The sequence below is a fragment of the Ranitomeya imitator genome, chromosome 1, assembly GCF_032444005.1.
Source record: "Ranitomeya imitator isolate aRanImi1 chromosome 1, aRanImi1.pri, whole genome shotgun sequence".
In the NCBI taxonomy this organism is placed as follows: Eukaryota; Metazoa; Chordata; class Amphibia; order Anura; family Dendrobatidae; genus Ranitomeya; species Ranitomeya imitator.
In genome coordinates, this window is record NC_091282.1 from 248,740,258 (window position 1) to 248,765,912 (window position 25,655).

At 42.1% G+C, this 25,655-nt stretch overlaps 1 protein-coding gene across 2 annotated transcripts in view; it reads left to right on the top strand.

Annotated features, from left to right (window-relative positions):
- The window catches only part of P2RX4 (purinergic receptor P2X 4), a 122,653-nt gene that overhangs the window by 40,321 nt on the left and 56,677 nt on the right, over nucleotides 1–25,655 (top strand). For both annotated transcript variants that reach the window (XM_069755360.1, XM_069755370.1), the window contains 4 exons: nucleotides 16,326–16,397; nucleotides 16,644–16,716; nucleotides 19,502–19,598; nucleotides 20,826–20,906. In XM_069755360.1, coding sequence (XP_069611461.1) covers nucleotides 16,326–16,397; nucleotides 16,644–16,716; nucleotides 19,502–19,598; nucleotides 20,826–20,906 — 323 coding nt within the window. The remainder of the gene's footprint in view (nucleotides 1–16,325; nucleotides 16,398–16,643; nucleotides 16,717–19,501; nucleotides 19,599–20,825; nucleotides 20,907–25,655) is intronic.

Sequence of the window (25,655 nt, forward strand, 5' to 3'; positions counted from 1 at the left end):
CCATTTTCCAGTTCACTATGTGGTAAAATTAATAGTATCATTTTAACCCCTTAGTGACAGAGCCAATTTGGTACTTAATGACCAGGCCAATTTTTGCAATTCTGACCACTGTCACTTTATGAGGTTATAACTCTGGAACGCTTCAACGGATCCCGCTGATTCTGAGATTGTTTTTTCGTGACATATTGTACTTCATGTTAATGGTAACATTTCTTCGATATTACTTGCGATTATTTATGAAAAAAACGGAAATATAGCGAAAATTTTAAAAATTTTGCAATTTTCAAACTTTGTATTTTTATGCCCTTAAATCAGAGAGATATGTCATGAAAAATAGTTAATAAATAACATTTCCCACATGTCTACTTTACATCAGCACAATTTTGGAAACAAAATTTTTTTTTGTTAGGGAGTTATAAGGGTTAAAAGTTGACCAGCAATTTCTCATTTTTACAACACCATTTTTTTTTTTTTAGGGACCACATCACATTTGAAGTCATTTTGAGGGGTCTATATGATAGAAAATAATGAAGTGTGACACCATTCTAAAAACTACACCCCTCAACGTCCTCAAAACCACATTCAAGAAGTTTATTAACCCTTTACGTGCTTCACAGGAACTGAAACAATGTGGAAGGAAAAAATGAACATTTAACTTTTTTTTGCAAACATCTTAATTCAGAACCATTTTTTTTATTCTCACAAGTGTAAAAACAGAAATGTAACCATAAATTTTGTTATGCAATTTCTCCTGAATACGCCAATACCCCATATGTGGGGGTAAACCACTTTTTGGGCGCACCGCAGAACTTAGAAGTGAAGGAGCGCCGTTTGACTTTTTCAATGCAGAATTGGCTGGAATTGAGATCGGACACCATGTCACGTTTAGAGAGCCCCGGATGTGCCTAAAGAGTGGAAACCCCCCACAAGTGACACCATTTTGGAAACTAGACCCCTTAAGGAACTTATCTAGATGTGTGGTGAGCACTTTGAACCCCCAAGTGCTTCACAGAAGTTTATAACGTAGAGCCGTGAAAATAAAAAATCGCTTTTGTTTACACAAAAATGATCTTTTTGCCCACAAATTTTTATTTTCACAAGGGTAACAGGAGAAATTAGACCACTAAAGTTGTTGTGCAATTTCTCCTGAGTACGTCGATACCCAATATGTGGGGGTAAACCACTGTTTGGGCGCACCGCAGAGCTTGGAAGAGAAAGAGTGCCGTTTTACTTTTTCAATGTAGAATTGGCTGGAATTGAGATCGGACGCCATGTCGCATTTGGAGAGCCCCTGATGTGCCTAAACAGTAGAAATCCCCCACAAGTGACCCCATTTTGGAAACTAGACCCCCCATGGAACTTATATAGATGTGTGGTGAGAACTTTGAATGCCCAAGTGCTTCACAGAAGTTTATAATGCAGAGTCGTGAAAATAAAAAATATTTTTTTTTTCACAAAAAAGATTTTTTAGCCCCCAAGTTTTTATTTTCACAAGGGTAACAAGAGAAATTGGACCCCAGAAGTTGTTGTCCAATTTATCCCGAGTACGCTGATGCCCCATATGTGGGGGTAACCCACTGTTTGGGCGCACGGCAGAGCTCAGAAGGGAGGGAGCACCATTTTACTTTTTTCAAAATTGGCTGTCGTGTTTGGAGACCCCCTGATGTACCTAAACAGTGGAAACCCCCCAATTCTAGCTCCAACCCGAACCCCAACACACCCCTAACCCTAATCCCAACCTGATCCATAATGCTAATCACTAACCCTAACCATAATCACAACCCTTACCCCAAAACAACCCTAATGTCAAACCTAACCATAACCCTAATCAAAACCCTAAATCCAACACACCCCTAATCCTAATCTCAACCCTAGCCTCAAACCTAACCCTAATCCCAATACACCCCTAATCACAACCCTAACCTTAACCCTAATGCCAACCCTAACCCTAATACCAACCCTAATCCAAACCCTAACCCTAATCCCAGCTCTAACCCTAACTTTAGCCCCAACCCTAGCCCTAACTTTAGCCCCAACCCTAAGGCTACTTTCACACTTGCGTCGTTTGGCATCCGTCGCAATCCGTCGTTTTGGACAAGAAACGGATCCTGCAAATGTGCCCGCAGGATGCGTTTTTTGCCCATAGACTTGTATTGCCGACGGATCGTGACGGATGGCCACACGTCGCGTCCGTCGTGCACTGGATCAGTTGTGTTTTGGCGGACCGTCGGCACAAAAAAAGTTCAATGAAACGTTTTTTTGTACATCGCATCCGCCATTTCTGACCGCGCATGCGTGGCCGTAACTCCGCCCCCTCCTCCCCAGGACATAGATTGGGCAGCGGATGCGTTGAAAAACTACAGCTGCTGCCCACGTTGTGCACAATTTTCACAACGTGCGTCGGTATGTCGGGCCGACGCATTGCGACGGCCCCGTACCAACGTAAGTGTGAAAGAAGCCTAACCCTAAATTTAGCCCCAACCCTAACCCTAAATTTAGCCCCTAACCCTAGCCCTAACCCTACCCCTACCCCTAATCCTAATTTTAGCCCCAACTGCTCTTCTCCTGCCGGCCGGCAGATGGAGACAGATGGCGGGCGCACTGCGCATGCGCCCGCCATTTTCTTCTGCCGGCGGCCAGGAGGAGCAACAAGAGGATCCAGGGACACAGGTGAGTATGGCAGGGTCCCCGAATCCCCCTATTTCTCTGTCCTCTGATGTGCGATCACATCAGAGGACAGAGAATTACACTTTACTTTTTTTTTTTTTTTTTGCGATCGCCGGTAAACAGTTAATTACTGGCGATCGCAAAACAGGAGTCGGTAAAACCGACCCCGATCATGCTCTTTGGGGTCTCGGCTACCCCCGGCAGCCGAGACCCCAAAGATTCTCGCGGGGCCGGGAGACACGAGGAGCATCGGGGGAGATAGGTGAGTATTGGGGGGGGCTACCTGGAACCCCTTTTCTCTGTCCTCTGATGTCCGATCACATCGGAGGACAGAGATATTAAAGAGATCGCGTTTTTTTTTTTTTTTTTTGCGATCGCCGGTAAACGGTTAATTACCGGCGATCGCAAATGCGTGGTGGGTTTAAAACCCCCCGAATCATGTTCTCTGGGGTCTCGGCTACCCCCGGCAGCCGAGACCCCGGAGAAAATCTGACTCTGGGGGGCGCTATTCACTTTTTCCTCAGCGCCGTTAATTAACGGCGCTGTGGTTTAAGTACCCTTAGCGGCCGCCGTTAAAAGGCGTGAATATCGAAATAAAATGTTGTTACGGTAATATTGAACACAGTTTCTGCATATTGGTTCGGCATTCCGCAACAGACCTTGTCGGTGTCTCTCATGTGGCCCCTCAGGAAAATTAATTGCACGCCCCTGGTCTAGAAGCATTCATCTTTTTTCTATTATTATAAGGTTATTTATTGTGGACTCTCCTTTTCTGAAGGAAGTAATATTTTTCTGTAATAGCAAGACATATGGTTTATCTATAAACTGCTGCCATCCAGCGAAACTGCTATCTTAACTAAATATTTACATTCTGATAAATTTGCATACATTACTTCTGTGTATTCTTGTGTTAAGCAAACTACAGTTGTATGTAAAACAAAATGTACACTTTGCTCATCAGCTTCGAGCCATGAGTTTTCTTATCCATAATTTTTGTCAAAGCTATTAATGCAGATACCAATTCACATGAAAAATAAAAGTATTACCGGTACTTATTTTCCTCACTGCATATAGAAAAAAATTTAGAATTGAGTCCTCAGTGGTTGAACCACTGAGGACTCTCAATTCTAAATATTGTCCTCCATACAGATCTTCTCCATTTCTTTCATGTGACGGGGCTGTCGCTGGGCAACATTGAGTTTTAGCTCCCTCCAAAGATTTTCTATTGGGTTCAGGTCTGGAGACTGGTTAGGCCACTCAAGGAATTTGAAATGCTTCTTATGGATCAAGCCAGTTGCTCTGTGTGTTTTGGGTCATTATCATGCTGTAAGACCCAGCCATGACCCATCTTCAATGCTCTTACTGAGGGAAGGAGGTTGTTGGCCAAAATCTTGCGATTCATGACCCATCCATCCTCCCTTCAGTGCGGTGCAGTCGTCCTGTCCCCTTTGCAGAAAAGCACTCGCAAAGTATGATGTTTCCCCTACCATGCTTCACAGTTGGGATGTGTTCTTTGGGTTGTACTCCTTCTTCTTACAAACATGGAGAGTGGAGTTGATACCAAAAAGTTCTGTTTTGGTTCCATCTGACCACATGATCTTCTCCCATACCTCCCCTGGATCATTCAGATGGTTATTCGTGAACTTCACGTCAGCACATGTCCAAGCCCGTCTGAATAGGGGGAACTTGCTTGCCCTGCAGGATTTTCATCCATGACAATGTAGTGTTAGGCCTCTTTTTCACATCAGTGTGTCCTGTATGTGTGGTGTCAATTTTTTATATTGGGTCTGTGCACATGTCAGTGTGTTTCCACGGACTGTGTATCTGTGGGCAACGTACACTGACATGTCTGTTTTTTTTTTTGTTTTTTTTTTAACAGCACGAGCCGCAAAACTCCTCGCACTCTGACACACGGATGACATTCGTGTGTCATCAGTACCACACTTACCGGCTCAAGGGAATCGGTAATACTGTTAGTGCTGTTCCCCAGTGCTGAGTGCTGAGGACCGCTCAGTGTCCAGGCTGAGAACCACTGATAAATGAGCTGCTGCGAGCATCAGTGACCAGCTGTGATATTGAGGTTACTGCTGGTCACTGAGGCTGTGTTCTCAGTCGAGCTGTACTGCGGAGAACTCTTACTCTTTCTCACGGTGCTGAGATCAGCGCAGTTCAGCCTGGCTGGGAACACAGCCTTAGAGAAAGGCTGTAATGTCGATGATGTCACCGCTGGTCACGGCAGCTCATTCATCAGTGGTTCTCAGCCTGGACAGTCACATCTTGGCACCATCCAGGTTGAAAATTACTAATCCCCAGACATGGACTTGGGTGTGGGAAACAATGATGGACAGGTGAGGGATATGGGTGTTGTTGTTTTTTAATTTTATTACAGGAGGCAAAGGCTTCAATGGAATGGGTGTTAGGTGAGTATAAAGCTGCCGTCACACTAGCAGTATTTGGTTAGTATTTTACATCAATATTTGTAAGCCAAAACCAGGAGTGGGTGATAAATGCAGAAGTGGTGCATATGTTTCTATTATACTTTTCCTCTATTTGTTCCACTCCTGGTTTTGGCTTACAAATACTGATGTAAAATACTGACCAAATACTGCTAGTGTGACGGCAGCCTAACTATTTTTAAATAAAAATGGAAAAGTGTATTTTGATTTTGTTTCAAATAAGACTTGCTGTGTGTTTATTTACAACTATAGGATTAGAAATGGATAGGTGTCTTATAGACGCCTCTCCATTACGAAGCCATGGGCTTGATGTCACCAGACAATACAAAGGTGATATCAACTCCATAAATATGAACCTCACTTGCCATGGCTACAGGACAAGTGGGAAGAGCTGGGTAAAGCGCCAGAATTGGTGCATCTTATAGATGTGCTTTTCCTGGGCGGCTGCAGGCTGCTATTTTTAGGCTGAGGGGTTGATATCCATTGCCCCTAACCAGCCTGAAAATACCAACCTCCAGCCGTCTACTTAAGCAGAGCTGGTTGTCAAAAATGAGGGTGACCCCACGCCAGTTTTATTTATTTCAATAATTAAAAAAAAAACAAAAAAAACACATGGATACCTCTCTGTTCTAGATCAGGGGTCCCCAACTCCAGTCCTCAAGGCCCACCAACATGTCATGTTTTCAGGATTTCCTTAGTCTTGCCCAGGTAATAATTGCATCACCTGTGCAATGCAAAGGAAATCCTGAAAACATGACCTGTTGGTGGGCCTTGAGGACTGGAGTTGGGGACCTCTGCTCTAGATGACCAGTCTTACTGTCAGTTTTGCCTGGCTAATTATCAAAAGTACAGATGAACCCATGCCTTTTTTTTTTTTTTTTTTTCATTTATTTATAGCGCAGGCGGCGGCTGATGAATGCTCCTATCATCCGCCACCTTCTCTCACTGATATTGGTTGAATATAACTCAACATTTTCCCACTACTTGCGCTGATCACCGACAGCCAGGGGACAATGATGGGAGCTGTCTTCAGCACCCAGCATCGGGGAACATCGCTAACAGTACCGCAGCTTCCCTGGCACCGATACGTGTGGTACTGATGCTGCACACGGTTGCCACACGTATGACACACACGGACATTGATATTTCCGGTACTGGAAATCAGAACGGTTGAAACGGGCGTACTAACGGTAATGTTTGAGACTGTGGTCCCAGCTCTCTTCAGGTTGTTGACCAGGTACACCTGTGTAGTTCAGGGCTGATTCCTGACCTTTTATCAAGAGATCTTGCATGGAGCCCCAGACTGAGGAACATTGACAGTCATCTTGTGTTTCTTCTATTTTCTATACATACATGCTAGCCACCTTAGGGAGAGACCCAAGTTGGGCTAAATGTAGCGGGTTTCCGTTTCAGGAAAGCATCCACTATGTAATTCTATTTTCTAATAATTGTGCCAACAGTTGTTGCCTTCTCACTAAGCTGCTTGCCTATTGTCCTGTAGCTCATCCTAGCCTTGTGCAGGTCTACAACTTTGTCTCTGGTGTTCTTGGACAGCTCTTTAGCCTTGGCCATGGTGAAGAGATTGGAGTATGATTTGAGCGTTTGGACATGTGTCTTTTATACAGATAGTGAGTTCAGACAGGTGCAATTAATACAGGTAATGAGTGCAGAGTAGGAGGGCTTCTTAGTTTTTCTTTAACAGGTCTGTGAGAGCCAGAATTCTTGATGGTTGGTAGGTGATCAAATACTTACAGTATTTCATGTGATTAAAATGGAGTTTCATTATTTAAAAATTATACAATCTGATTTTTTTTTTTTTTTTTTTTTTTTTAAGATTGTCTCTCACAGTTGAAGTGTATCTATGATAAAAAAAAATTACTGGCCTCTCCATTGTTTGTAGGTGAGAAACTTGCAAAATCGGCATTGTATCAAATACTTATTTTCTCCACTGTACTTAGTTTGTAGTACTAATGAACTTTTGTGAAAGCTGGGCTTAGTGCCATATTCTGCTGTGTGCTTGTAGCAAACATTAAAGCTAGGATTGTTGGCTTTTTTTAAATTCATGTACAGTATTTAAAAACATTTCCTTTTCCTCTGATGCCTACTAATCTGACCTGTGGTATGTGTAAAATTCAGTGGGGGCTAGAATGTGCTTTGCATGGATCCATAATTAGGTGCATATAGAGGTACTAGATTGTGGCCCGATTCTAACGCATCGGGTATTCTAGAATATGCATGTCCCCGTAGTATATGGACAATGATGATTCCAGAATTCGCGGCAGACTGTGCCCATCGCTGATTGGTCGAGGCAACCTTTGACATCGTCGCCATGGCAACCATTATGACATCTACGTCGATACTGTGCCCGTCGCTGAATCAGAAACGTGGGATTTCTACGTCCTTTATGACATCATCGTCGCTGTGTCCGTTGCTGATTGGTCGAGGCCTGGCGGCCTCGACCAATCAGGGACGTGGGATTTCCAGGACAGACAGACAGACAGACGGAAAAAACCCTTAGGCAATTATATATAGATAAGACACTTTTATAATACTTTTATATATCCCGTATTTCACACAGAGGTATATAGACTTTTTTTTATATATTTTTTTTATTCTATTGGAATATGGAGGAATCCAACAAAATATAAATGTCATATTCCAAAGTGGCATCAAAACAATCCTTTTATTTAATTTCCGTTTACCAGATAACATACAGTAAAAAGGCACTTGTTGACTGACATGTTGCCTTTTTATTATAGTTACTAGATGGAGGCCCGATGCTATCGTATCGGGAGGGCGGTAATGTCATGAAGGGAGCAGGCATGCGACACTGTTGTTGCCTAATGGCATCCTGTGATAATCTAATGACTTTTGCATCAGGGGACTCATGTGCTTGACGCCTATGCTTATATGCATTGTTTTTGTCCCAGTGATGCTGTTGCTCTTCAAGAGTCTCATCAGCCCTTTGTTGTCTTTGATGTTGTGCCTTTGCTGCTTTTTTTTCATTGTCATTGGCGTACTTTTTCGGAGGAGCCACGTTATTTGCTTTTTATAGGGGTTTTCCCACGAACAAAAGTTAATTTTAAAAAGTCTGTGTCTCACCGAACATACCACAGCTCCTGGGCAAGGGAGGAAGCAAAAGACATTACTGACACTAAAGCAGGAGATCGCATAGGATACATTTTGTGAGGTAAAATATTTTTTAAAAACAGTCAGTGAAATATTTTACCTCACAAAATGAATCCACTGTGATCCCCTGCTGTAATGTCAGTATTTATCTTTTGCTTCCTCCCCCGCCCAGGGGTGTATGCTCCATACACGGTCAGACATAGTAAATTTTTAAAATTAACTTTCGTTCATGGGAAAACCCCTTTAATGTGACCGCCTTCCTCTGCCTGTAGACATGTTGCGTATCTGCCGCCGGGATCAGCCGAATGATTCCCTGTACCTGCGCGTAATTCGCACAGGTGCAGTAAATCAGACCGCCGCCATCTTTGTGCAACTTCGCATTCGCTCCTCCTGTACAAAGATGGCAGCAGTCAGTGAATCATTCGGCTGATTTCGGCGGTGGCGTGTTTGTGACGGTGTTGCGCTGGTGGTACCGTGCAAGAGGCTTTGTGAGTGTGATGCAGCGGTGTTCCGCTGGTGGTACTGTGCAATAGGTTGGTATCAGCAGCAGTTTCCATACTGCGACACCCATCACTTTGGTGTCCCAATATGGCGGTCGGTGAACTTCCTCTGCTTGGAATTCTGGGATAGAGTGACATCATTACAAGGCAATTATATAAATAGATGTTTAATGAACGTGCAGTAAAAGGATTGTTTTCATCCAATTTTAATTAGGTGAGGTGGCGTTTTTTTTTTTTTTTTGTCAAGTTATGGCGTCGGGGCCTTTTGGCAAACTTACTTGCCTTGGTGCTAGAGGATATTTGTTTTGAATCTGAATTGAATGCGCCACTGGATGTCAGAAGGTAACCCCCATGGGAACAGTGCAGAGCAAAGAGTCTCTGAAAATGAAGGCGAAGCAGTAAGGAAGTTGAAATGCTGGCACATCCCTCATGAAAAATCTGTGGTTATATAATGCATTGCATTGTTTTTAGTGTGGTTATTTCTATTTTGTGATTTGCATTGCTATGTTTTGAAATGTTGATGTTTTTGTTTGTTGCCTAGCAACATCTAGCTAGCAACAAACAGTAATAGATGGGACTAGCCCAGGATGGGAGGAGTTATATGGGCACTAGCTGTGGCAAATTTCCTGTTTGTAGTTAGATACAGTTTATCAACTGAGAAGTACTGAACTATGGTACAGCTACTTGCAGATCTGCATTTAAATGGTGTTCATGACTCAAGAAGGAGACTCGAAATGTCACAGTCCAATTCCAAGAAAAATGAAGAACAAGTGGAAAGTCGGATTTCATGAAGGAGCCATGGCAGAGACAGAAAAGGACAAGGTTCCAGGTACAGGCCAGGGAGGCTATTGTGACGGTATGAAACTTTGAATTGAAGGAAAGTGAAATGAAGGAATTGCATTAACAGGACTTTAGGAAACGAGTGTCTATATTAGAGGTAAAGCCAGAGTGTCACCCTACTGGGACATGAGTTCTATGGAGAGCTGAAGACGCAGTGTGGCAATAGAAAGCATGCGGCCCTGATCAAATGGAGGTACTTGTGAGACGTTGTACCTATGTACCCCAGCCAGTGGGGTTTTCACAAATCAACTAGGAGCTGAGTAGCTGTGAAAGGCCGTAGCATTAAACCTTGACCCGTGCGATCCTCACTGGGGAAGATGGAGCTTCCCGTGATGGTTTGTTGGATTGTTGTGAAATGTGAGAAAATCAATGTATCATCATCGCATGTAACTGAAAATTGCCTATTTCTGCATATTTCAAGTGAAGCGTTCATGAAGTATTGGGTCTACTCTCTGATGTACGTAGTTCTTATCAAGTTACTGTTCAGTAAAGAAAAGTTTGTTGGATTATGCTCGCCCTCACTTATCTCCGTAACATCTGGTCTTGGCTCGCCAAATATATCGGCACCATACGGTCTGTAGGGGGTGTATCGCCGTGGTAACTACAGCACATACACACAGCCAGGACCCCCATTTTCATGTGCCGGGGCATGGAAGAAGAGTACCTCCCCCAGGGTTACCGCTCACAGCCACGTCACAAAGCGACTACTTACTAGCTCTTTGCACGGCTGCCTTTCAATGCACAAACTGTGGGTAAATTATATGTCCGCTGCCATCTTCTGTCCAATAACCTGCACATCACCAGGTTTCTTTCTTTACACTTCCTATCTATCGGCATCCAAGGGCTTTGATTTGAAGTAGCATAAATAATTGGGGAATTTATGGGATTTTAGAGATATACTGTACTATAAAGTGGCCGGTGTCTTGAAATAATGGGAATACCCTCTTTTTTTAAATTTATTTATTTTTTTAAACTGAAGAACACCTTTAACTTCCCTTTTAGGTGGTTTCAAGAATTGCAAATATTCTATCAGACAGCTATTTAAATGAATCCTAAACTTAATAGGCAAGCTGTGATTCTTTAGTTGTTCTCTCTAGTAACTACCAGAATTTGTATAATTTTCAGTTTGAAAGTGGATCCGTCACCAGATATCACAATGCAAATTGTAGACCTTAGTAAAATATATCTCGTAGACTTAAGAATTGACATGTAATTTTTTTTATTTTTTTTTGTCATCCTTATTTATTTTCAAACTAGCATTTTGAGTCCAGCACTATCTTTTTAGTATTAAATCAAATGACTGAGCATCTGTAAAAAGTACAGGCTAAAATAAAAAAAAAAAAATGGTTACCGTAATTTGCTCCTTTAGTATATGTGCAGAAACAATCGTACAGATAATTACTGTCTACATGCCATATATAGTTGAACATACAGATATGAAAAGATATAAAAATCTTAACTTGACAAAGAAAAATTAAATATGGTGTCGTTTGGAATTTGAAAAAATAAAATAAAAACATGCACAGAACATGAAGTTTTTCTAAGCTGCGCGTTATGAACTCCAACCTGTACAACCGTAGTTGTAGAGATGCGGGGATTCCAAAAAGATGGTCCTGGTTTAAAATCTAGGTAACCAATCCAGGTGTGTCCAGCCAGAACCTATAACTTTTCATACTTCATTTAAGAGCCCCTTTAAATGAATCATTTGGAAGGCGGACCTCAAGTGCAAGAAATTTATATCGGGCGTTCCTCTTCAGGGTTTCTGCATGTTCAAGGGCCGAATTGTATAACAATATTTGACACTACTAGCAGAAAAAGCACGTTGTTCCCACATTAGTTTTCTTCTTTTTGACAGCTCCTGTTAGGATGTGGCCTTAATCACCAAGACAGATCCCTTGCACCAGAAAAATATGAGACCATCTTTCAAGTCAGCCCCACCTTGATGACTACATGGTTCAAGGCCTGGCGGATTGTTACCAGGGGCTCTACCCGGTTGGCAACTACCGTATTTTTTTCTCTTACAGGACACATAGCTTTCTGCAGTTGTCAACGCGTCGGTCAGCTACGGTTACTTGATAGAATTCACTGTCCTCCCGTGTAACCATTTCTTCAGATCATGTCAGTCCCCACCAGGGACTGTGTTTTTGACTTGTTTTTTTTTTCCAGGTGGTCATATCTTTCCTTCTCCAGGCTTGGGTCATTATACCAGTCCCTCCTCAGGAGTGCTTCAGAGCTTTTTACTCAAATCTAAAAAGAAAGTCAATTCAGTTTGGCCCATTTTGGACTAAAAAAAATGTCTGACAACTTCACTTTAGGATGGAGTCTTTTTATCCATTGTAGCCTCCATTGAGCCCAGGGAATTTTTGTCTTCAGTAGGTATCCTTAATTGCTACCTAGACATCCTCATCCTTCTTGCTCACCAGAGGTTTCTCCGCCTTGCAGTCAATCGGGTTAATTTCTAATTCGTGGCTCTCTTTTTTCCGCCTGCCCATGACCCCCCAGGGTGTCCTTGTAACACTTTCCAACGGTCATGGCGGTTCATCTTACAAGGAGGTTTATAACTAGTTGTACAGGATGACATTCTCATAAAGGACCCTTCCTTCTTGGACACTCTGTCTTGCTTCGGGTGCATTGACAGGCCAAAATCCTCTGATCCCAGTGCTGCATCTGAGGATGTTGTTGGACTTTGGGCAAAGGTTTTACTCACACAGGTAAAGACGTCTGCCTCTTCAGTCAGGCAGCCCTGAGAACCCCCTCTACTTCTGCATGATCTTCTTCAGCAAGTTGGTGGCAACTATCAAGACAAATCCATTTACTCAGTTTAATTCCAGACCCTTGCAAAGCGCTCTTCTATCTTGTTAAGACAAGTTCATCCTCTCTCTGGATTGTCCAGTTCTTCTAATACTACACATCTGCCAGTCTTTCAGTTGGTGGTTGACCTCGTGTCTGATGCACCAGGGCCCTGCGTGTCTTCCTATTTGTTGGTAGTTTCTGACTATGGGCGCCAGACTTCTAGGCTAAGGATTGTTTTTTGACAGTTATCTGTCCAAGACCTCATGGAAGAAATGCCCAGCAGTGTCCTGGAACTCTGAGCCATTTGCCCTTCTTTTCTTCACTGCCAGCACAAGTCCAACAATGCCACCCCCATGGCATAAATGAACCATCGGGGTGGAACTTGAAGTATGTCTTCCATGGCAGAGGTCTCACAGATTCTGAGCTGTGCAGAACTAACAATTCTGTGCACCTCCAGCTGTCCACATACTTGGAGTGAAAATCTTAAACCTATCTGCTGGAGAATAATCTTTTCATCTGCAGGTCTTCATCTGTTTTTCATCTGTGGGACACTCCAGATGTCAATCTGATGGCATCCAGACTAAACCACAAGGTTACAAGGTTCTTGAGAAAGTCTTGGGACCCTCTTGCAGTAGGGGAAAAACCAACAGGAAAAGAACCCCACGTTTCAACCCTTTTGTCTGTCCAAACTGGGTTCATCAGGGAAAATGATTTTGATAAGCCACGAGCAGCATATGTGAATGGAACGCTGGAGCGGGGGGCCATTTCGTATATCAAGGATGCCAACCTCCGCTGTTAGGAAGGGCCATATAGGGTAACACACACTTTATCTTCTCTAGACCTTTCCTAGTTGTAACTCACTTGTGCCAAACCCTAGGCGTACATGGTAAGCTTTACTTTTCATCCAGACTGCATCTTTTGCGTTAACCCATTCCTGACCCTCCTTACGCCCATATTATTATAATTTTCTTATTTTTTATATATACCGTATATACCATTAAAAGTTAATTTTTAAAGGGGTTCTTTTCCTTTTTGTTTTTTTCTCGTATTAAGACCCTACAATAGTGTTCTGGTTTTTGACCCTCTTGTAGTAGCCTCTGATGCTCTGGCAATTCTGCGGTCTCAGTTCGTCCCCTGTTTCCTCAACTGCCCCTGCTAACCTGGCTGCTGAAGCAGATCAAGACAGAAGGAGCTCCCATCATTCTCATTGCCCAAGTCTAGTCCAGAAGTTACTGGTACCTGAAAGTTAACAATCTCCTTGCAAAGCCTCATGGTGCCTTCCAGAAAATCAAGATCTGCTTTCCCAGGGTCCCCTTTTTCATCCAAATTCAGAGTCTCTCAATGTAACGGCATGACTGTTGAAGCCGCACTTTTGAAAGCAATAGACCTTCTTATTTGAGTAATTCCGACCATGATCCAGGCAAGAATGCTTTCCAAGTCGTGTATCTACCATCGCACTTGGAAAGCCATTTTTGTTGCTGGTGTGATTTCCAATGATTTTGCCTTTAATTGCTTCTATGTATTTCTCCTTTCCAGTTTTGCTCTCCTTTTTACATTCTGGTATGGCTTTCGCTTTCCTCAAGGACCATGTTTCTTCCTTGTATATCCTCTTCCAGAAGAACCAGGCTTCCAAGACTCAGGGCATGGCTTTTTTCCTGGATGCGGGACACTCTGTGCCACCGTATCACCCCTTTCCCCCACACACCTGGATCCACAGGACCTCAACCTGGTTTTGGACTCTCTTCAGCCCCTCCTTTTGAGCTGATCAGGAACATCTCACTGCTCCAGCTTCCTGTAATGTGGTTTTCAGCTTGGCAATAAAACCATCGTGCAAGTTTCAGAACTGGCAGCTCTCTCCTCTTGCTTTCCGCTATTTGTCCTTCACTTAGATAAGGTGATACATTCTTTTATCTATAAGGTGATGTCTGCATTTTACCTTTTTAATTAGGTGATTTTCCTTCTGTCCTTTGCCCTCCCATCTCTCTAAGGGATTTTTACACAAGCTTGACATTCAAATGCCTTGTTAGTCATCCCGGAATGCCTGCAGAGGTCTGGCCACCTTTTAAGGCTACCATTGATCGCTGGATTGGATCTACCATTCTGAAAGCATACCGGGCTAAGGCCAGATCACCCCCATTAAGGGTCACAGCTCACTCTACTCGGGCAGTTTGTAGCATCTTGCAAAATTATAATCTTTACCACATCCGCTAACTGCTTTAGGAAGGCTTCATGTGTCCCCCAAGGAGGCACCCAAGAAAAGAGGATTTTTGACACCTTAAAATTCTCCTAACCCTCATTGGGGGAAACGGCACCCTCCCTTAATTTTCCACTGGGCGTGCGTTTGAGCTTTATTTTTTCCCAGGAAGGTTGTTTTTCCTGAGTATCTTGGTACCAATAGGCAAGGTGTAGCCTGTTGGAGGCCAACTTTTTTTTTTTTTTTTTAAAGTTGTATTTTCTGTCTCGGCCTCCTGGTCACCGCAGACTGCACCCATTGTTCCTGTGTTCCCCAAGTAATGGAAGGAGATTTTATGGTGAAAAAAAAAAAAAATCCTTCTTTTGTTAGGCACTGACCTTCAGTGGAAATAACTTTTAGTTTTAACCAACTAACCTTCATCCATTCGTTTGTAGCAGTAGATTGGTCATTGATTGCTGGCTTAAACATCAGGTTTAATTGGGCCTAGTAGTGCTATGCCAGACCATGGCTTTTGATTACGGTACTTTGCCTAATGCTAGCATATTAATTGCAAACTACTTTCGGGATAGAACCAAGCAATGTTCTACTCTCTATTTTGAGGAGAGAAGGCGCTAGTCGTTACTTTGTGGTCTTCCAGCTAGGAAGGAACTAGATCATTAAAGAACTGTTCTATTCTGCAGAATTCCTCAAGTCTGTTATAATGCTTTAAGATCTAAGCGTATTAGGATTGTGCACTCTCTCTTGCCAAAAGCAGATCATTTGTACTTATATGAGTGCTGATTGAGGGGCAAGTTTTTTTTTTTTTTTTTCTGAAGCCAGACTTGAAAGGCTTATAAATGCAATCACCTGACATTCTGCTATCTATTTGGATAAAATTGCCGTTTTCTATGACTTTGTATAGGAAAGGCACGTTAGAAGCTATTCATAGCTTCTAGTTCATGTTCATGTTGGGCTTTTTTTTTCATAGAGCCCATATTGCAGTGTTCTTTCATTGCCAGGACAAGCAGGAATTAGGTGGCGCCAGGGTGCAGGTCATATATTGTTCTGTGGACTCCACTGAAGGATGTTTGACCCCTGGTTCATTTAGCGGAACAATTTTTGATCACTTCAATAAAAATAAAGTAAAATCTTCATCCCTGTAATTCAGTTGAAAATCACCTGGTTTTCTAATGATATTGAATAAGAAAACTCATTACATCTTATGTGTTTTCCAATCAGTCCTTGGCTATACTGGCCTACTTTTGATTCAATAGAATGTGAAAAGAAGAATATTAAAGGAAAGGTGCCACAATTTTTTTTTAATTAAAAATGATTGTTTATATAAACAAATATTTTTAATACAAAACTAAATTTTTTAACTTACGGTATGTTTTTATTTTATTTTTGAAGCCACTGGGGGCTGCCATTTTGCTTTGTAGGAGTGGGGAAGAGGAAAGGTATTTTGGAGGGGAGGGTATTTGGGAAGCCTGAGAGAGAGGTAGAGTTCTGCTCAATGGATGTACTTTATTAACAGGAATCGGGGTTTGTACGAGCCTATGGGTGTAGTGATGTGGAGTATTGCTGCTGTATCCTGCCCAGGGTCACCAGATTTTCTTGAACTTGCATTATTAGTCTTTTGGCTTTAACATTTTTAGTAAAAATGTACTGTTAAATGTATGCTGGTTCACTTTTCCATTGTAATTTGTCCCCTAACAGGACAGAACCTGTCTCATTAAGCCATATTTTACTAAATGTTATTTATTACAGGAAGAAAATGCATTCTTTGTCATGACAAATCTAATTCTGACACCAAATCAAACCCAACGCCAGTGTGCAGAGGTGAGTATTTATGTCCCAGATAATTGATTGTTCACTTTTGACAAACTAAATTTTTTAAAAACTTTGAAAATAAGGCGTTCAAAGTGTGTCCTGCAGTTGAACCCCCTGCCATCACATTTTGTTTTTCTCTGAAGCACTGCCACAGTATACATTCAGAATTGCACCATGTCCATTGAAAGACCAATCTATCCTTGTACTTGAGCACAAACTACTATGGTTGAATTTCATTTATTTTTTTATTCCTAGCTACCGGATACTTCCACAATATGCCATTCCCATCGTAACTGTACCCCAGGTTATGTAGGAACGCACAGCAATGGTATGGCCTCCTATTAATACACTTGCTCTGTATGGTTAAATATAAGTTCTACAGATTTAAACTCCGACTAGAGCATATATGAGAGAAATGGTTTTACAAGGTTACGGTAATTCATTCTGCTGATTTTCAAATCAGACTTTACTCAATGCAGTGCGAAGGTTGTAATCTGTTGCAAGTCTTCGGCATTTCTTTAGTCTATTCTGCAGCAAATTTTACACAATTTGGTGTGGATTTTGTCGCTGTGAAAAAGTGGATAAATTTCATGTGCACATACCTTTAAGGCAATTAATCGTATCCATCTACACGGTAAAATTACTTTATAGAGAATGACTACCGTGCTTTATCTTGCAGCTCCATTAACTCTGAAAGACAGATCTTCAATGGCTTCTGATTTTATAGTTTGATTCTGCACCATTCATTCTTGCAGATACTTTTGCTGGAGGACTGTTAGAGAACCCCTCCAGCTGAATATATTTCATCAAGCACTCCTAGATAACATCTTTAATTTTAGGTTTCACACTGATTTCTGAAGCTCAGTGCTTTTCTAGTACTCCAACTATGCCTTAGCACAACCTCACAAGAGCAGCTAACATTAGTATCCTATCTACCTGCTGGGAACACAGTATGGTTACCCTTTTAAGGAAAATATTGAGGGAAGGATATCTGTCAGCACGTTATGTCAGCCTGCCCCCACACACCCAAACTGCATAAGGACATGCAGGTCTTAGAAATGTAAACCCATTTCCAAATAAAAATGAATGTTTTCATTCATGTGAAAAAGGGGATTGAGTGCTCTGGGTGTGGCGGAGAACTTCCCGCTAAGCCTCTGCCTCTTCAGCTTGTTTTCCAACCTAACACCAGCCTCTCTTCTTGCTTGATGGCTCACTACATGAATTCCTGTGTTAAACAAACTAAAGAGGCTGGAGCTAGGTGGCGAAATATTCCAGTGGAGGTAGAGGCTTGGGAAGTGCTCTGTTAACGCCCAGAGCATTAAATGCGGCATTTGCAAATTAATGAAACGGCTAATTTCTTGGGAATGCAGCAACAGATTGAAATGTAAACATATGGACACCTGCATACCCATATATTATGCAGTCTTTGGGGGTGGGGAGGTTTAGTCTTAAAGGCAGACTCCCTTTAAGATGGTAAATAAAATAAGTACTTCGTAAATGAGGCTGTATTCTAATACTCAGTTATAGTTTCTGTATGACAAATCTTATCCCCACTGATTCATGGAGTGTCACAAATGTAGTGGTCCTCTTGGGGTAGATCTGAAAGCCACAAGAATAGCTACATGTATGCAAGTGAAGCATGGTACTCTTTTAGGCTTAGTCCTAAAAGTCCTGAGTCAGTTTTGTTTTGCTTTTGAAAAATACACTGATCTTTCGAGTTCACATTGTATTCTTAATGTGTTGATCTTGAGGAAGGAAAAACCCTATGAGTCAGATGCTTATTGCCTCATATTAGGGGGGAAATGCCATCTATGACAATCAGAATAGTTCCCTTAATTAACTTCCCATCACAGAATCAAGTTCCCATAATCTGTAATATTATATTTTTCAAGAACATCCTCCAGGCTCTCCTTTTACAACTTCAATTAATTAACAATTTTCAAGAAAATCTTTAATGTCCTCCTTGAATGGCTTCAATTAATTGACCATCACAACTTGATGTGGCAGAAAATTCAATAGTCTTTCAGAACTTTTACAGTGAGAAGAATCCACATCGATGAGAACTTTCATTGAGATGTAGAGTTTACTCTCTTTTTATTGTTACCTACCTAGGTGTAAAAAGATCATTAGAAAGATATCTGTACTGTCCAAATATTTGTATATTGTAATAAGATTGCCCTTAAGCCTTCATTTTTTCTGAATTGAGTAACACCATGTTTGATAACCTGTCACATAACCCGACACTGCAGTTTACCCATTCTCTTAATCACCCTAATCACTCTTCGCTGGATCCGCCTTAGTTCAGTTGTCTACACTGGAACCCTATATTGTACACAGTGGCCTGACTAATGATTTGTATAGCATCAAAACTAAGTTCTTGTCATGGGCATTTCTGCCTTTTTTTTTTCTTTTTAATTGCATTGCAAGACTTTATTTTTCTTGGCAACTGCTGCCTGGCACTGGTAACTAAAGTCACTTTTGATGGTCACCAGTATCCCCTAGTATTTTTAAGTGGAAGTTTGATCAAGTGTTGACGTGTTTGCTATTTTATTGTAAATTTAGTTTCCTCCGCCCAAGTGCATGACCTTATATTTATCTACATAGTTGCCGAATTTGCGATTTCTGCTCCTAAATTTCCATCTTTCCTAAAATCCCTCTGTAATATTCAAGTATCATTCACTCTGTTCAGTACCTTACAAAACTTACCATTATCTGCAGGTATTAAAATTGTACTCCCCAAACCCTCAGCAAGGTCATTATTAAACGTCTTTAAAAAAATATATAAAATGAGGGCCCAGTACTGACCCCTGTGGTATATAAGTGTGCCCTGTGACTGAATCTGCGTGTAGTCCATTAATAACCATCTTCTTTTTCTTATCACTGAGCCATTTGTTAACCAAATTACGCACATTCTCCCTTTAGTCCTATTCTTTTTTTATGTAGCAATTTTCTATGGAGCACCATATCAAACTTTTAGATAGATGGAATAGAAGGAAACTGTCACAGGGAAGAAACCAAGTAAAGGCGTTTATATATTTTAATTCTCACTGTGACAATATAGATCTGTAATTTTTATTGGCTTTAAACAAATGTTGCAATCTTCTGTTACCTAGGAGTACAGACTGGACGCTGTGTGCCTTATAACGAATCAGTCAAAACATGTGAAGTGAGTGCATGGTGTCCAGTGGAAAACGACATAACTGTTCCAATGTGAGTTGTACAATTTCCTAATTTTGTACAGTAAAATTCCTCCAGCCCAGATTTCATTAGAACCCTTTGGGAGTCAGGATGTTGTCATCATAGAAAGTATATAAAGATGACTTGTAAAGGTAGAAGATACTTAACCCACTCAGGACATGCCTATTTTGTTTTGTATTCTTTTTCTTTCATTCTCATTCCAAGTATGATTTTTTTTTTTTTTTTTTAAATCGACATAGCTGTATGACAGCATGGGTATTTATTTATTTTCCTTAAAGATTATTTTTTTTTGTCACTGGCACCACCTTGGGCTACATGTCGTATCTAGTTCCTATGGAGAGGAGCAGAAATAAATTTTTGTGTCATTACGAATTGTATATACTGTATATATTTCAAAGTTGCCATTTAGAGACCTAGAACTTATTATAGTATCAAAGTTTTAAAAAAATCTTTGTAATTCAACTTTTTTTGGGGGGGTGGGGAACACGACGTGAATGATTTGCTCTTGCAAATGGTGTAAAAAGTGTATTCTGATGAAAGAATGGGTTGACACTAGTCGACTCCAACAAAGGGAGTTTTTTTGTTTTTGGATAGAGGTTGGAGGCTTTTGACCCAAAAGAGATAAATTATTATTGTAAGTTTAGAATGGTGCTGCTCTGGCCATGCACCGTAGGCATGTCTTACGTACCACCATCAGTACATGAACCAGCACCAGGACCACTGTCTGTGTGGGAACACATCACCAAGCTTAAGTGGGTTGTCCTCTTTAAGAAAATTCCAGTCCCTGAGCGCAGTTTATGAAAAAAACAAACTGTGCTTTACTCGTCGTGCCCAGGTCCACTGGTGAGTTTCTGCCACTGCTTTGATGTCTGGAATTGGCTTCGGTCGGCGCTGATGTCACGTTGACAGCCAATCAGTGCGCTTCATGACTCTACAGTGCCAGAATGCTGTGACCAGTGCCGCTGAGCTCACTGACTGTCGATGTGACGTCATCACTGCGGCCGATTCCAGAAACTTGATGCAGCTGTGGAGACTCAGAGCTGGATCTAGAGATTTGTTGGGTAAAGCATGATTTTGTTGTTTTTAATTTTTTAATGCGTATGTATATCCTAATATAATTTTTCATAAAGTAGAGGATATTTTGTAATGATCTGCTCGATTGTTTTTTTTTATCTGTGATCTCAGACTTCACGATTTGCTCTTGCAAATTACATTTGCTGATAATTCCCCCTCTTTTAGGCCTGCTTTTCTTGGAGCTGCTGAAAATTTTACTGTGCTTATCAAGAATAACATCTGGTACCCCAAATTCAATTTCTCCAAGTAAGTATTTTTTTTATAGAAAAAAAAATATAAGAGAATATAGGTACAAAAGAGGAATGTGTTTTACATTGCTGCAAACGGATGTTTTTCTTACACATTTTGGATTAAAATGGTAGTGGAAGTGACTCATGATAATGTTCCACCTAACTAATGTTCTGCTCTGACAGAAAGTATAAAAGTTGCAATTATAAAGGGTAACTACAATTTCAAGTAAACTTCTCAAACCAAGCTGTCATACGTGTGTACAAGAGGGCTATGCTATTTCTGGTCAACAAATGACCTGTATACTACATTTCCACTAGTTTTTCCCTCTGCAGGCTCTATCTTTTAATTAGCAATTTTAATTTAAGCTGATGAGGGGAGACTAACTGCTGTTTTCCATACAGAGCACACCACACACACACCACACATTCCTGCTCTTCATTCCTTATCTAGCACACAAGCAGGAGCAACATGGCTCAGCTTATACTGCAGTCCTGAGCTGTGTAGATGAGAATCCAGCTCTGAGATAAAAGATTTGTTAGAAAGCTCATCATGTTCTTTCTGTCTCCCTATGCTATTTTTCACACCCGTCTTTTCTCTGAGTATGATGGGTGTAGCCTGTCTCCTCATTGTGCTGGCAGGCTGTCTTGCCTTAGAGCAGTGTTCCCCAACTCCGTTCCTCAAGAGCCACCAACAGGTCATGTTTTGAGGATTTCCTTAGTATTGCACAGGTCATTGAATGCTTGCCTGTCCAGGTGATGCAATTATCACCTGTGCAATACTAAGGAAATCCTGAAAACATGACCTGTTGGTGGCTCTTGAGGACCAGACTTGGGGAACACTGCCTTAGAGAGATTGAGTTGTGAGTTTGTTCTGAGGTGATGTTGAGTTTGAGGTGGTGATTGGGGGGAGGGAAGAATGTGTTTCTAATTGTGAAAAACACTTTTCTCTGATAAGATACATTATAAAATTTCTTATAGATGCCTGCATCATTGATGTAATGAGATTGCTGAAAGAGCAAACAGATCAATGAATTATGACATCAGTTTTTAAATATGTATATGTGTGTATCTTTGTGTGTGTGTGTGTGTGTATATATACTTGAGTATAAGCCGAGAATTTCAGCCCATTTTTTTGGGTTCAAAGTCCCCCTCTCGGCTTATACTCGAGTCATAGCCAGGGGTCGGCAGGGGAGAGGGAGGCGGGGCTGTCTAATTATACTCGCCTACTCCTGACGCGGTCCCTGCAGGTCCCTGCTTCTCCCGGAGCCGCAGCTTCTTCCTGTACTGAGCGGTCACATGGTACCGCTCATTACAGTAATGAATATGCGGCTCCACCTCCCATAGGGGTGGAGCCGCATATTCATTACTGTAATGAGCGGTAACGGTGATCGCTCATTACAGGAAGAAGCTGCGGCGCCAGGGAAGCCGGGACCTGCAGGGACCGTGCCAGGAGCAGGTGAGTATAACGTGGAGGGGAGCGCAGTGCTGCGCGATGTTCACCTGCTCCTCGTTCCGGTGCCGCTCCGTCTTCGGCCAGTCTCACATGTCCAGATAATTCCGGTACCGGAATTATCCGTGTGTCCGTGAGCTCAAGTAGGCCATCCGTGTGGCACACGTGTACCAACTGGGTACCGCACGGAGCGTGCAGGAGACAGCGCTAGAGATAAGCGCTGTCCCCCCCCACGTGGTGCTGAAGCCACCATTCATATCTTATCTCCAGCAGCATTCCCTGGAGAGAAGATATGAAAAATACTTTTTTTTGTTTTGTTTTCGTGTTTAAAATAAAGATCCCTGTCCCCACCCCCCTCCCACCCCCTGTGCGCCCGCCCGCTGTTAATAAAATACTCACCCGCTCCCTCGCAGCGTCCTCTCCGCGCCGCACCTTCTCCTGTATGAGCGGTCACGTGGTGCCGCCCATTACAGTGATGAATATGCGGCTCCACCCCTATGGGTCCGTGTAATCCGTGCGCTCCCACGAACACTGACATGTCTCCGTGTTTTGCACACGGACACACGGTCCGTGAAAACACGCTGACATGTGCAGAGACACATTGATTTCAATGTGTCTACGTCAGTTAGTGTCTCCGGTATGTGAGGAAACTGTCACCTCACGTACCGAAGCCACTGACGTGTGAAACCGGCCTTCAGCATCTTCTGCAGTGCCGCTCAGGTCAGTGGGTGCGGTGACGTGGTTAGTGCGCGCCCTCTGCCTGAGCGTCAGTTCAGAAGACGCTGAAGATGGAGCAGCGCCGGAACGAAGTCAGGTGAATATTGAAAGTGTAGGGGGCCTGAGCGCAGGAGAGGGGAGTATGTGATTTTTTTTTTTTTTAACTTTTTTTTTTTTTATTTATTTTATTTTTTTTTTATCGCAGCAACAGCAAATGGGGCAAGTGTCTGTATGGGGCCATAATCAACGTTTGTGCAGGATTATATGGGGCAAATATCTTTATGGAGCATCTTATGGGGCCATAATCAACAGAGCATCTTATGGGGCCATTATTAACCTTTATGCAGGATTATATGGGGCATCTTATGGGGCCCATCATAAACTTTATGGAGTATTATATGGGGCTCCTGATTCAATATGGATATTCAAAAACACTTAACCTACTCAATGTCTCAATTAATTTTACTTTTATTGGTATCTATTTTTACCTTAGACATTTAGCGGTAGCTGCTGCATTTTCCACCCTAGGCTTATATTCGAGTCATTAAGTTTTCCCAGTTTCTTGTGGCAAAATTAGGGGGGTCAGCTTATACTAGAGTATACACGATAGATATACATCTACTATATAATTTAAGGGTCACTTCCGCCTGTCTGTCTGTCCCGGATATTCATTGGTCGCGGCGTCTGTCGTGGAAATGCAAGTCACTGATTGGTCTCGCCAGCTGCCTGTCATGGCTGCCGCGACCAATCAGCGACGGCCACAGTCCGATTAGTCCCTCCCTACTCCCCTGCAGTCAGAGACCGGCGCGCGCTCCATACTCCTCGCAGTCACCGCTCACACAGGGTTAATGCCAGCGGTAACGGACCGCGTTATGCCGCGGGTAGCTAACTCAGTTACTGCCGTTATTAACCCTGTGTGACAAGTTTTTACTATTGATGCTGCCTATCTAATGTTAAAAACAATAAAAAAAACAAAAAACCTGCTATTCTCACCTTCCGTAGTCCGACGATGCGCTCGCGCCTGCCAACAGCTTCCGGTTCCCAGAGATGCATTGTGAAATTGCCCAGAAGACTTAGCGGCCACCGCTAAGTGATCTGGGTAATTTCACAATGCATCCTGGGAACGAAAGATGGCGGCAGCCGCGCGCGCATCGCCAGAGGTTCGCTGGATCTACGCTGGATCCCACTGGCGGGTGAGTATATAACTATTTTTTATTTTAATTATTTTTTTTAACAGGGATATGGTGCCCACACTACTAAATACTACGTGGGCTGTGTTAGATACCGCGTGTCTGCTATATACTACCTGGCCAGTGTTAGCTACTATGTGGGCTGTGTTCTATACTGCGTGGGCTGCGTTATATACTACATGGCTGCTATATACTACATGGCTGCTATATACTACGTGGGCAGTGTTATATACTACGTGGCTGTGTTCTATACTGCGTGCTATATACTACGTGGCCAGTGTTACATACTACGTGGGCTGCTATATACTGCGTGGCTGCTATATACTGCATGGCTGCTATATACTGTGTGGGCTGTGTTATATACTACGTGGGCTGTGTTATTTACTGCGTGGCCTATATTAACGTATCGGGTACTCTACAATATGTATATAGCAGCCACATGGTATATACCACAGGCCACGTAGTACTCCTATATACTACGTGGCCTGTGCTATATGGCTGCTATATACATACATACTCTAGAATACCCGATGCGTCAGAATCGGGCCACCATCTAGTGTATGTATGTGTGTGTGTGTGTATATATATATATATATGTGTATATGTGTATATGTGTATATGTGTATATGTGTATATGTGTATATGTATATATATGTGTATATATATATATGTGTGTATATATATATATGTGTGTATATATATATATGTGTATATATATATATATATATATATATATATATATATATATATATATATATATATATATATATATATATATATATATATATATATATATATATATACACACACATACACACACACACACACACACACACACACACACACACACACACACACACACACACACACACACACACACACACACACACACACACCTATATATATAATTGTCTAAGGGTTTTTCCGTCTGTCTGTCTGTCTGTCTGTCCTGGAAATCCCGGCTCTCTGATTGGTCGAGGCCGCCAGGCCTCGACCAATCAGAGACCGGCACAGCATCGACGTAGAAATCCCGCGACTCTGATTGGTCGAGGCCGCCACTTCTGTATTGATCAGTCCTCCTGACACTTCTGTATTGATCAGTCCTCCTGATACCTCTATATTGATCAGTCCTCCTGACACTTCTATATTGATCAGTCCTCCTGACACTTCTATATTGATCAGTCCTCCTGACACTTCTATATTGATCAGTCCTCCTGATACCTCTATATTGATCAGTCCTCCTGACACTTCTATATTGATCAGTCCTCCTGATACCTCTATATTGATCAGTCCTCCTGACAGTCCTCCTGACACTTCTATATTGATCAGTCCTCCTGACACTTCTATATTGATCAGTCCTCCTGACACTTCTATATTGATCAGTCCTCCTGACACTTCTATATTGATC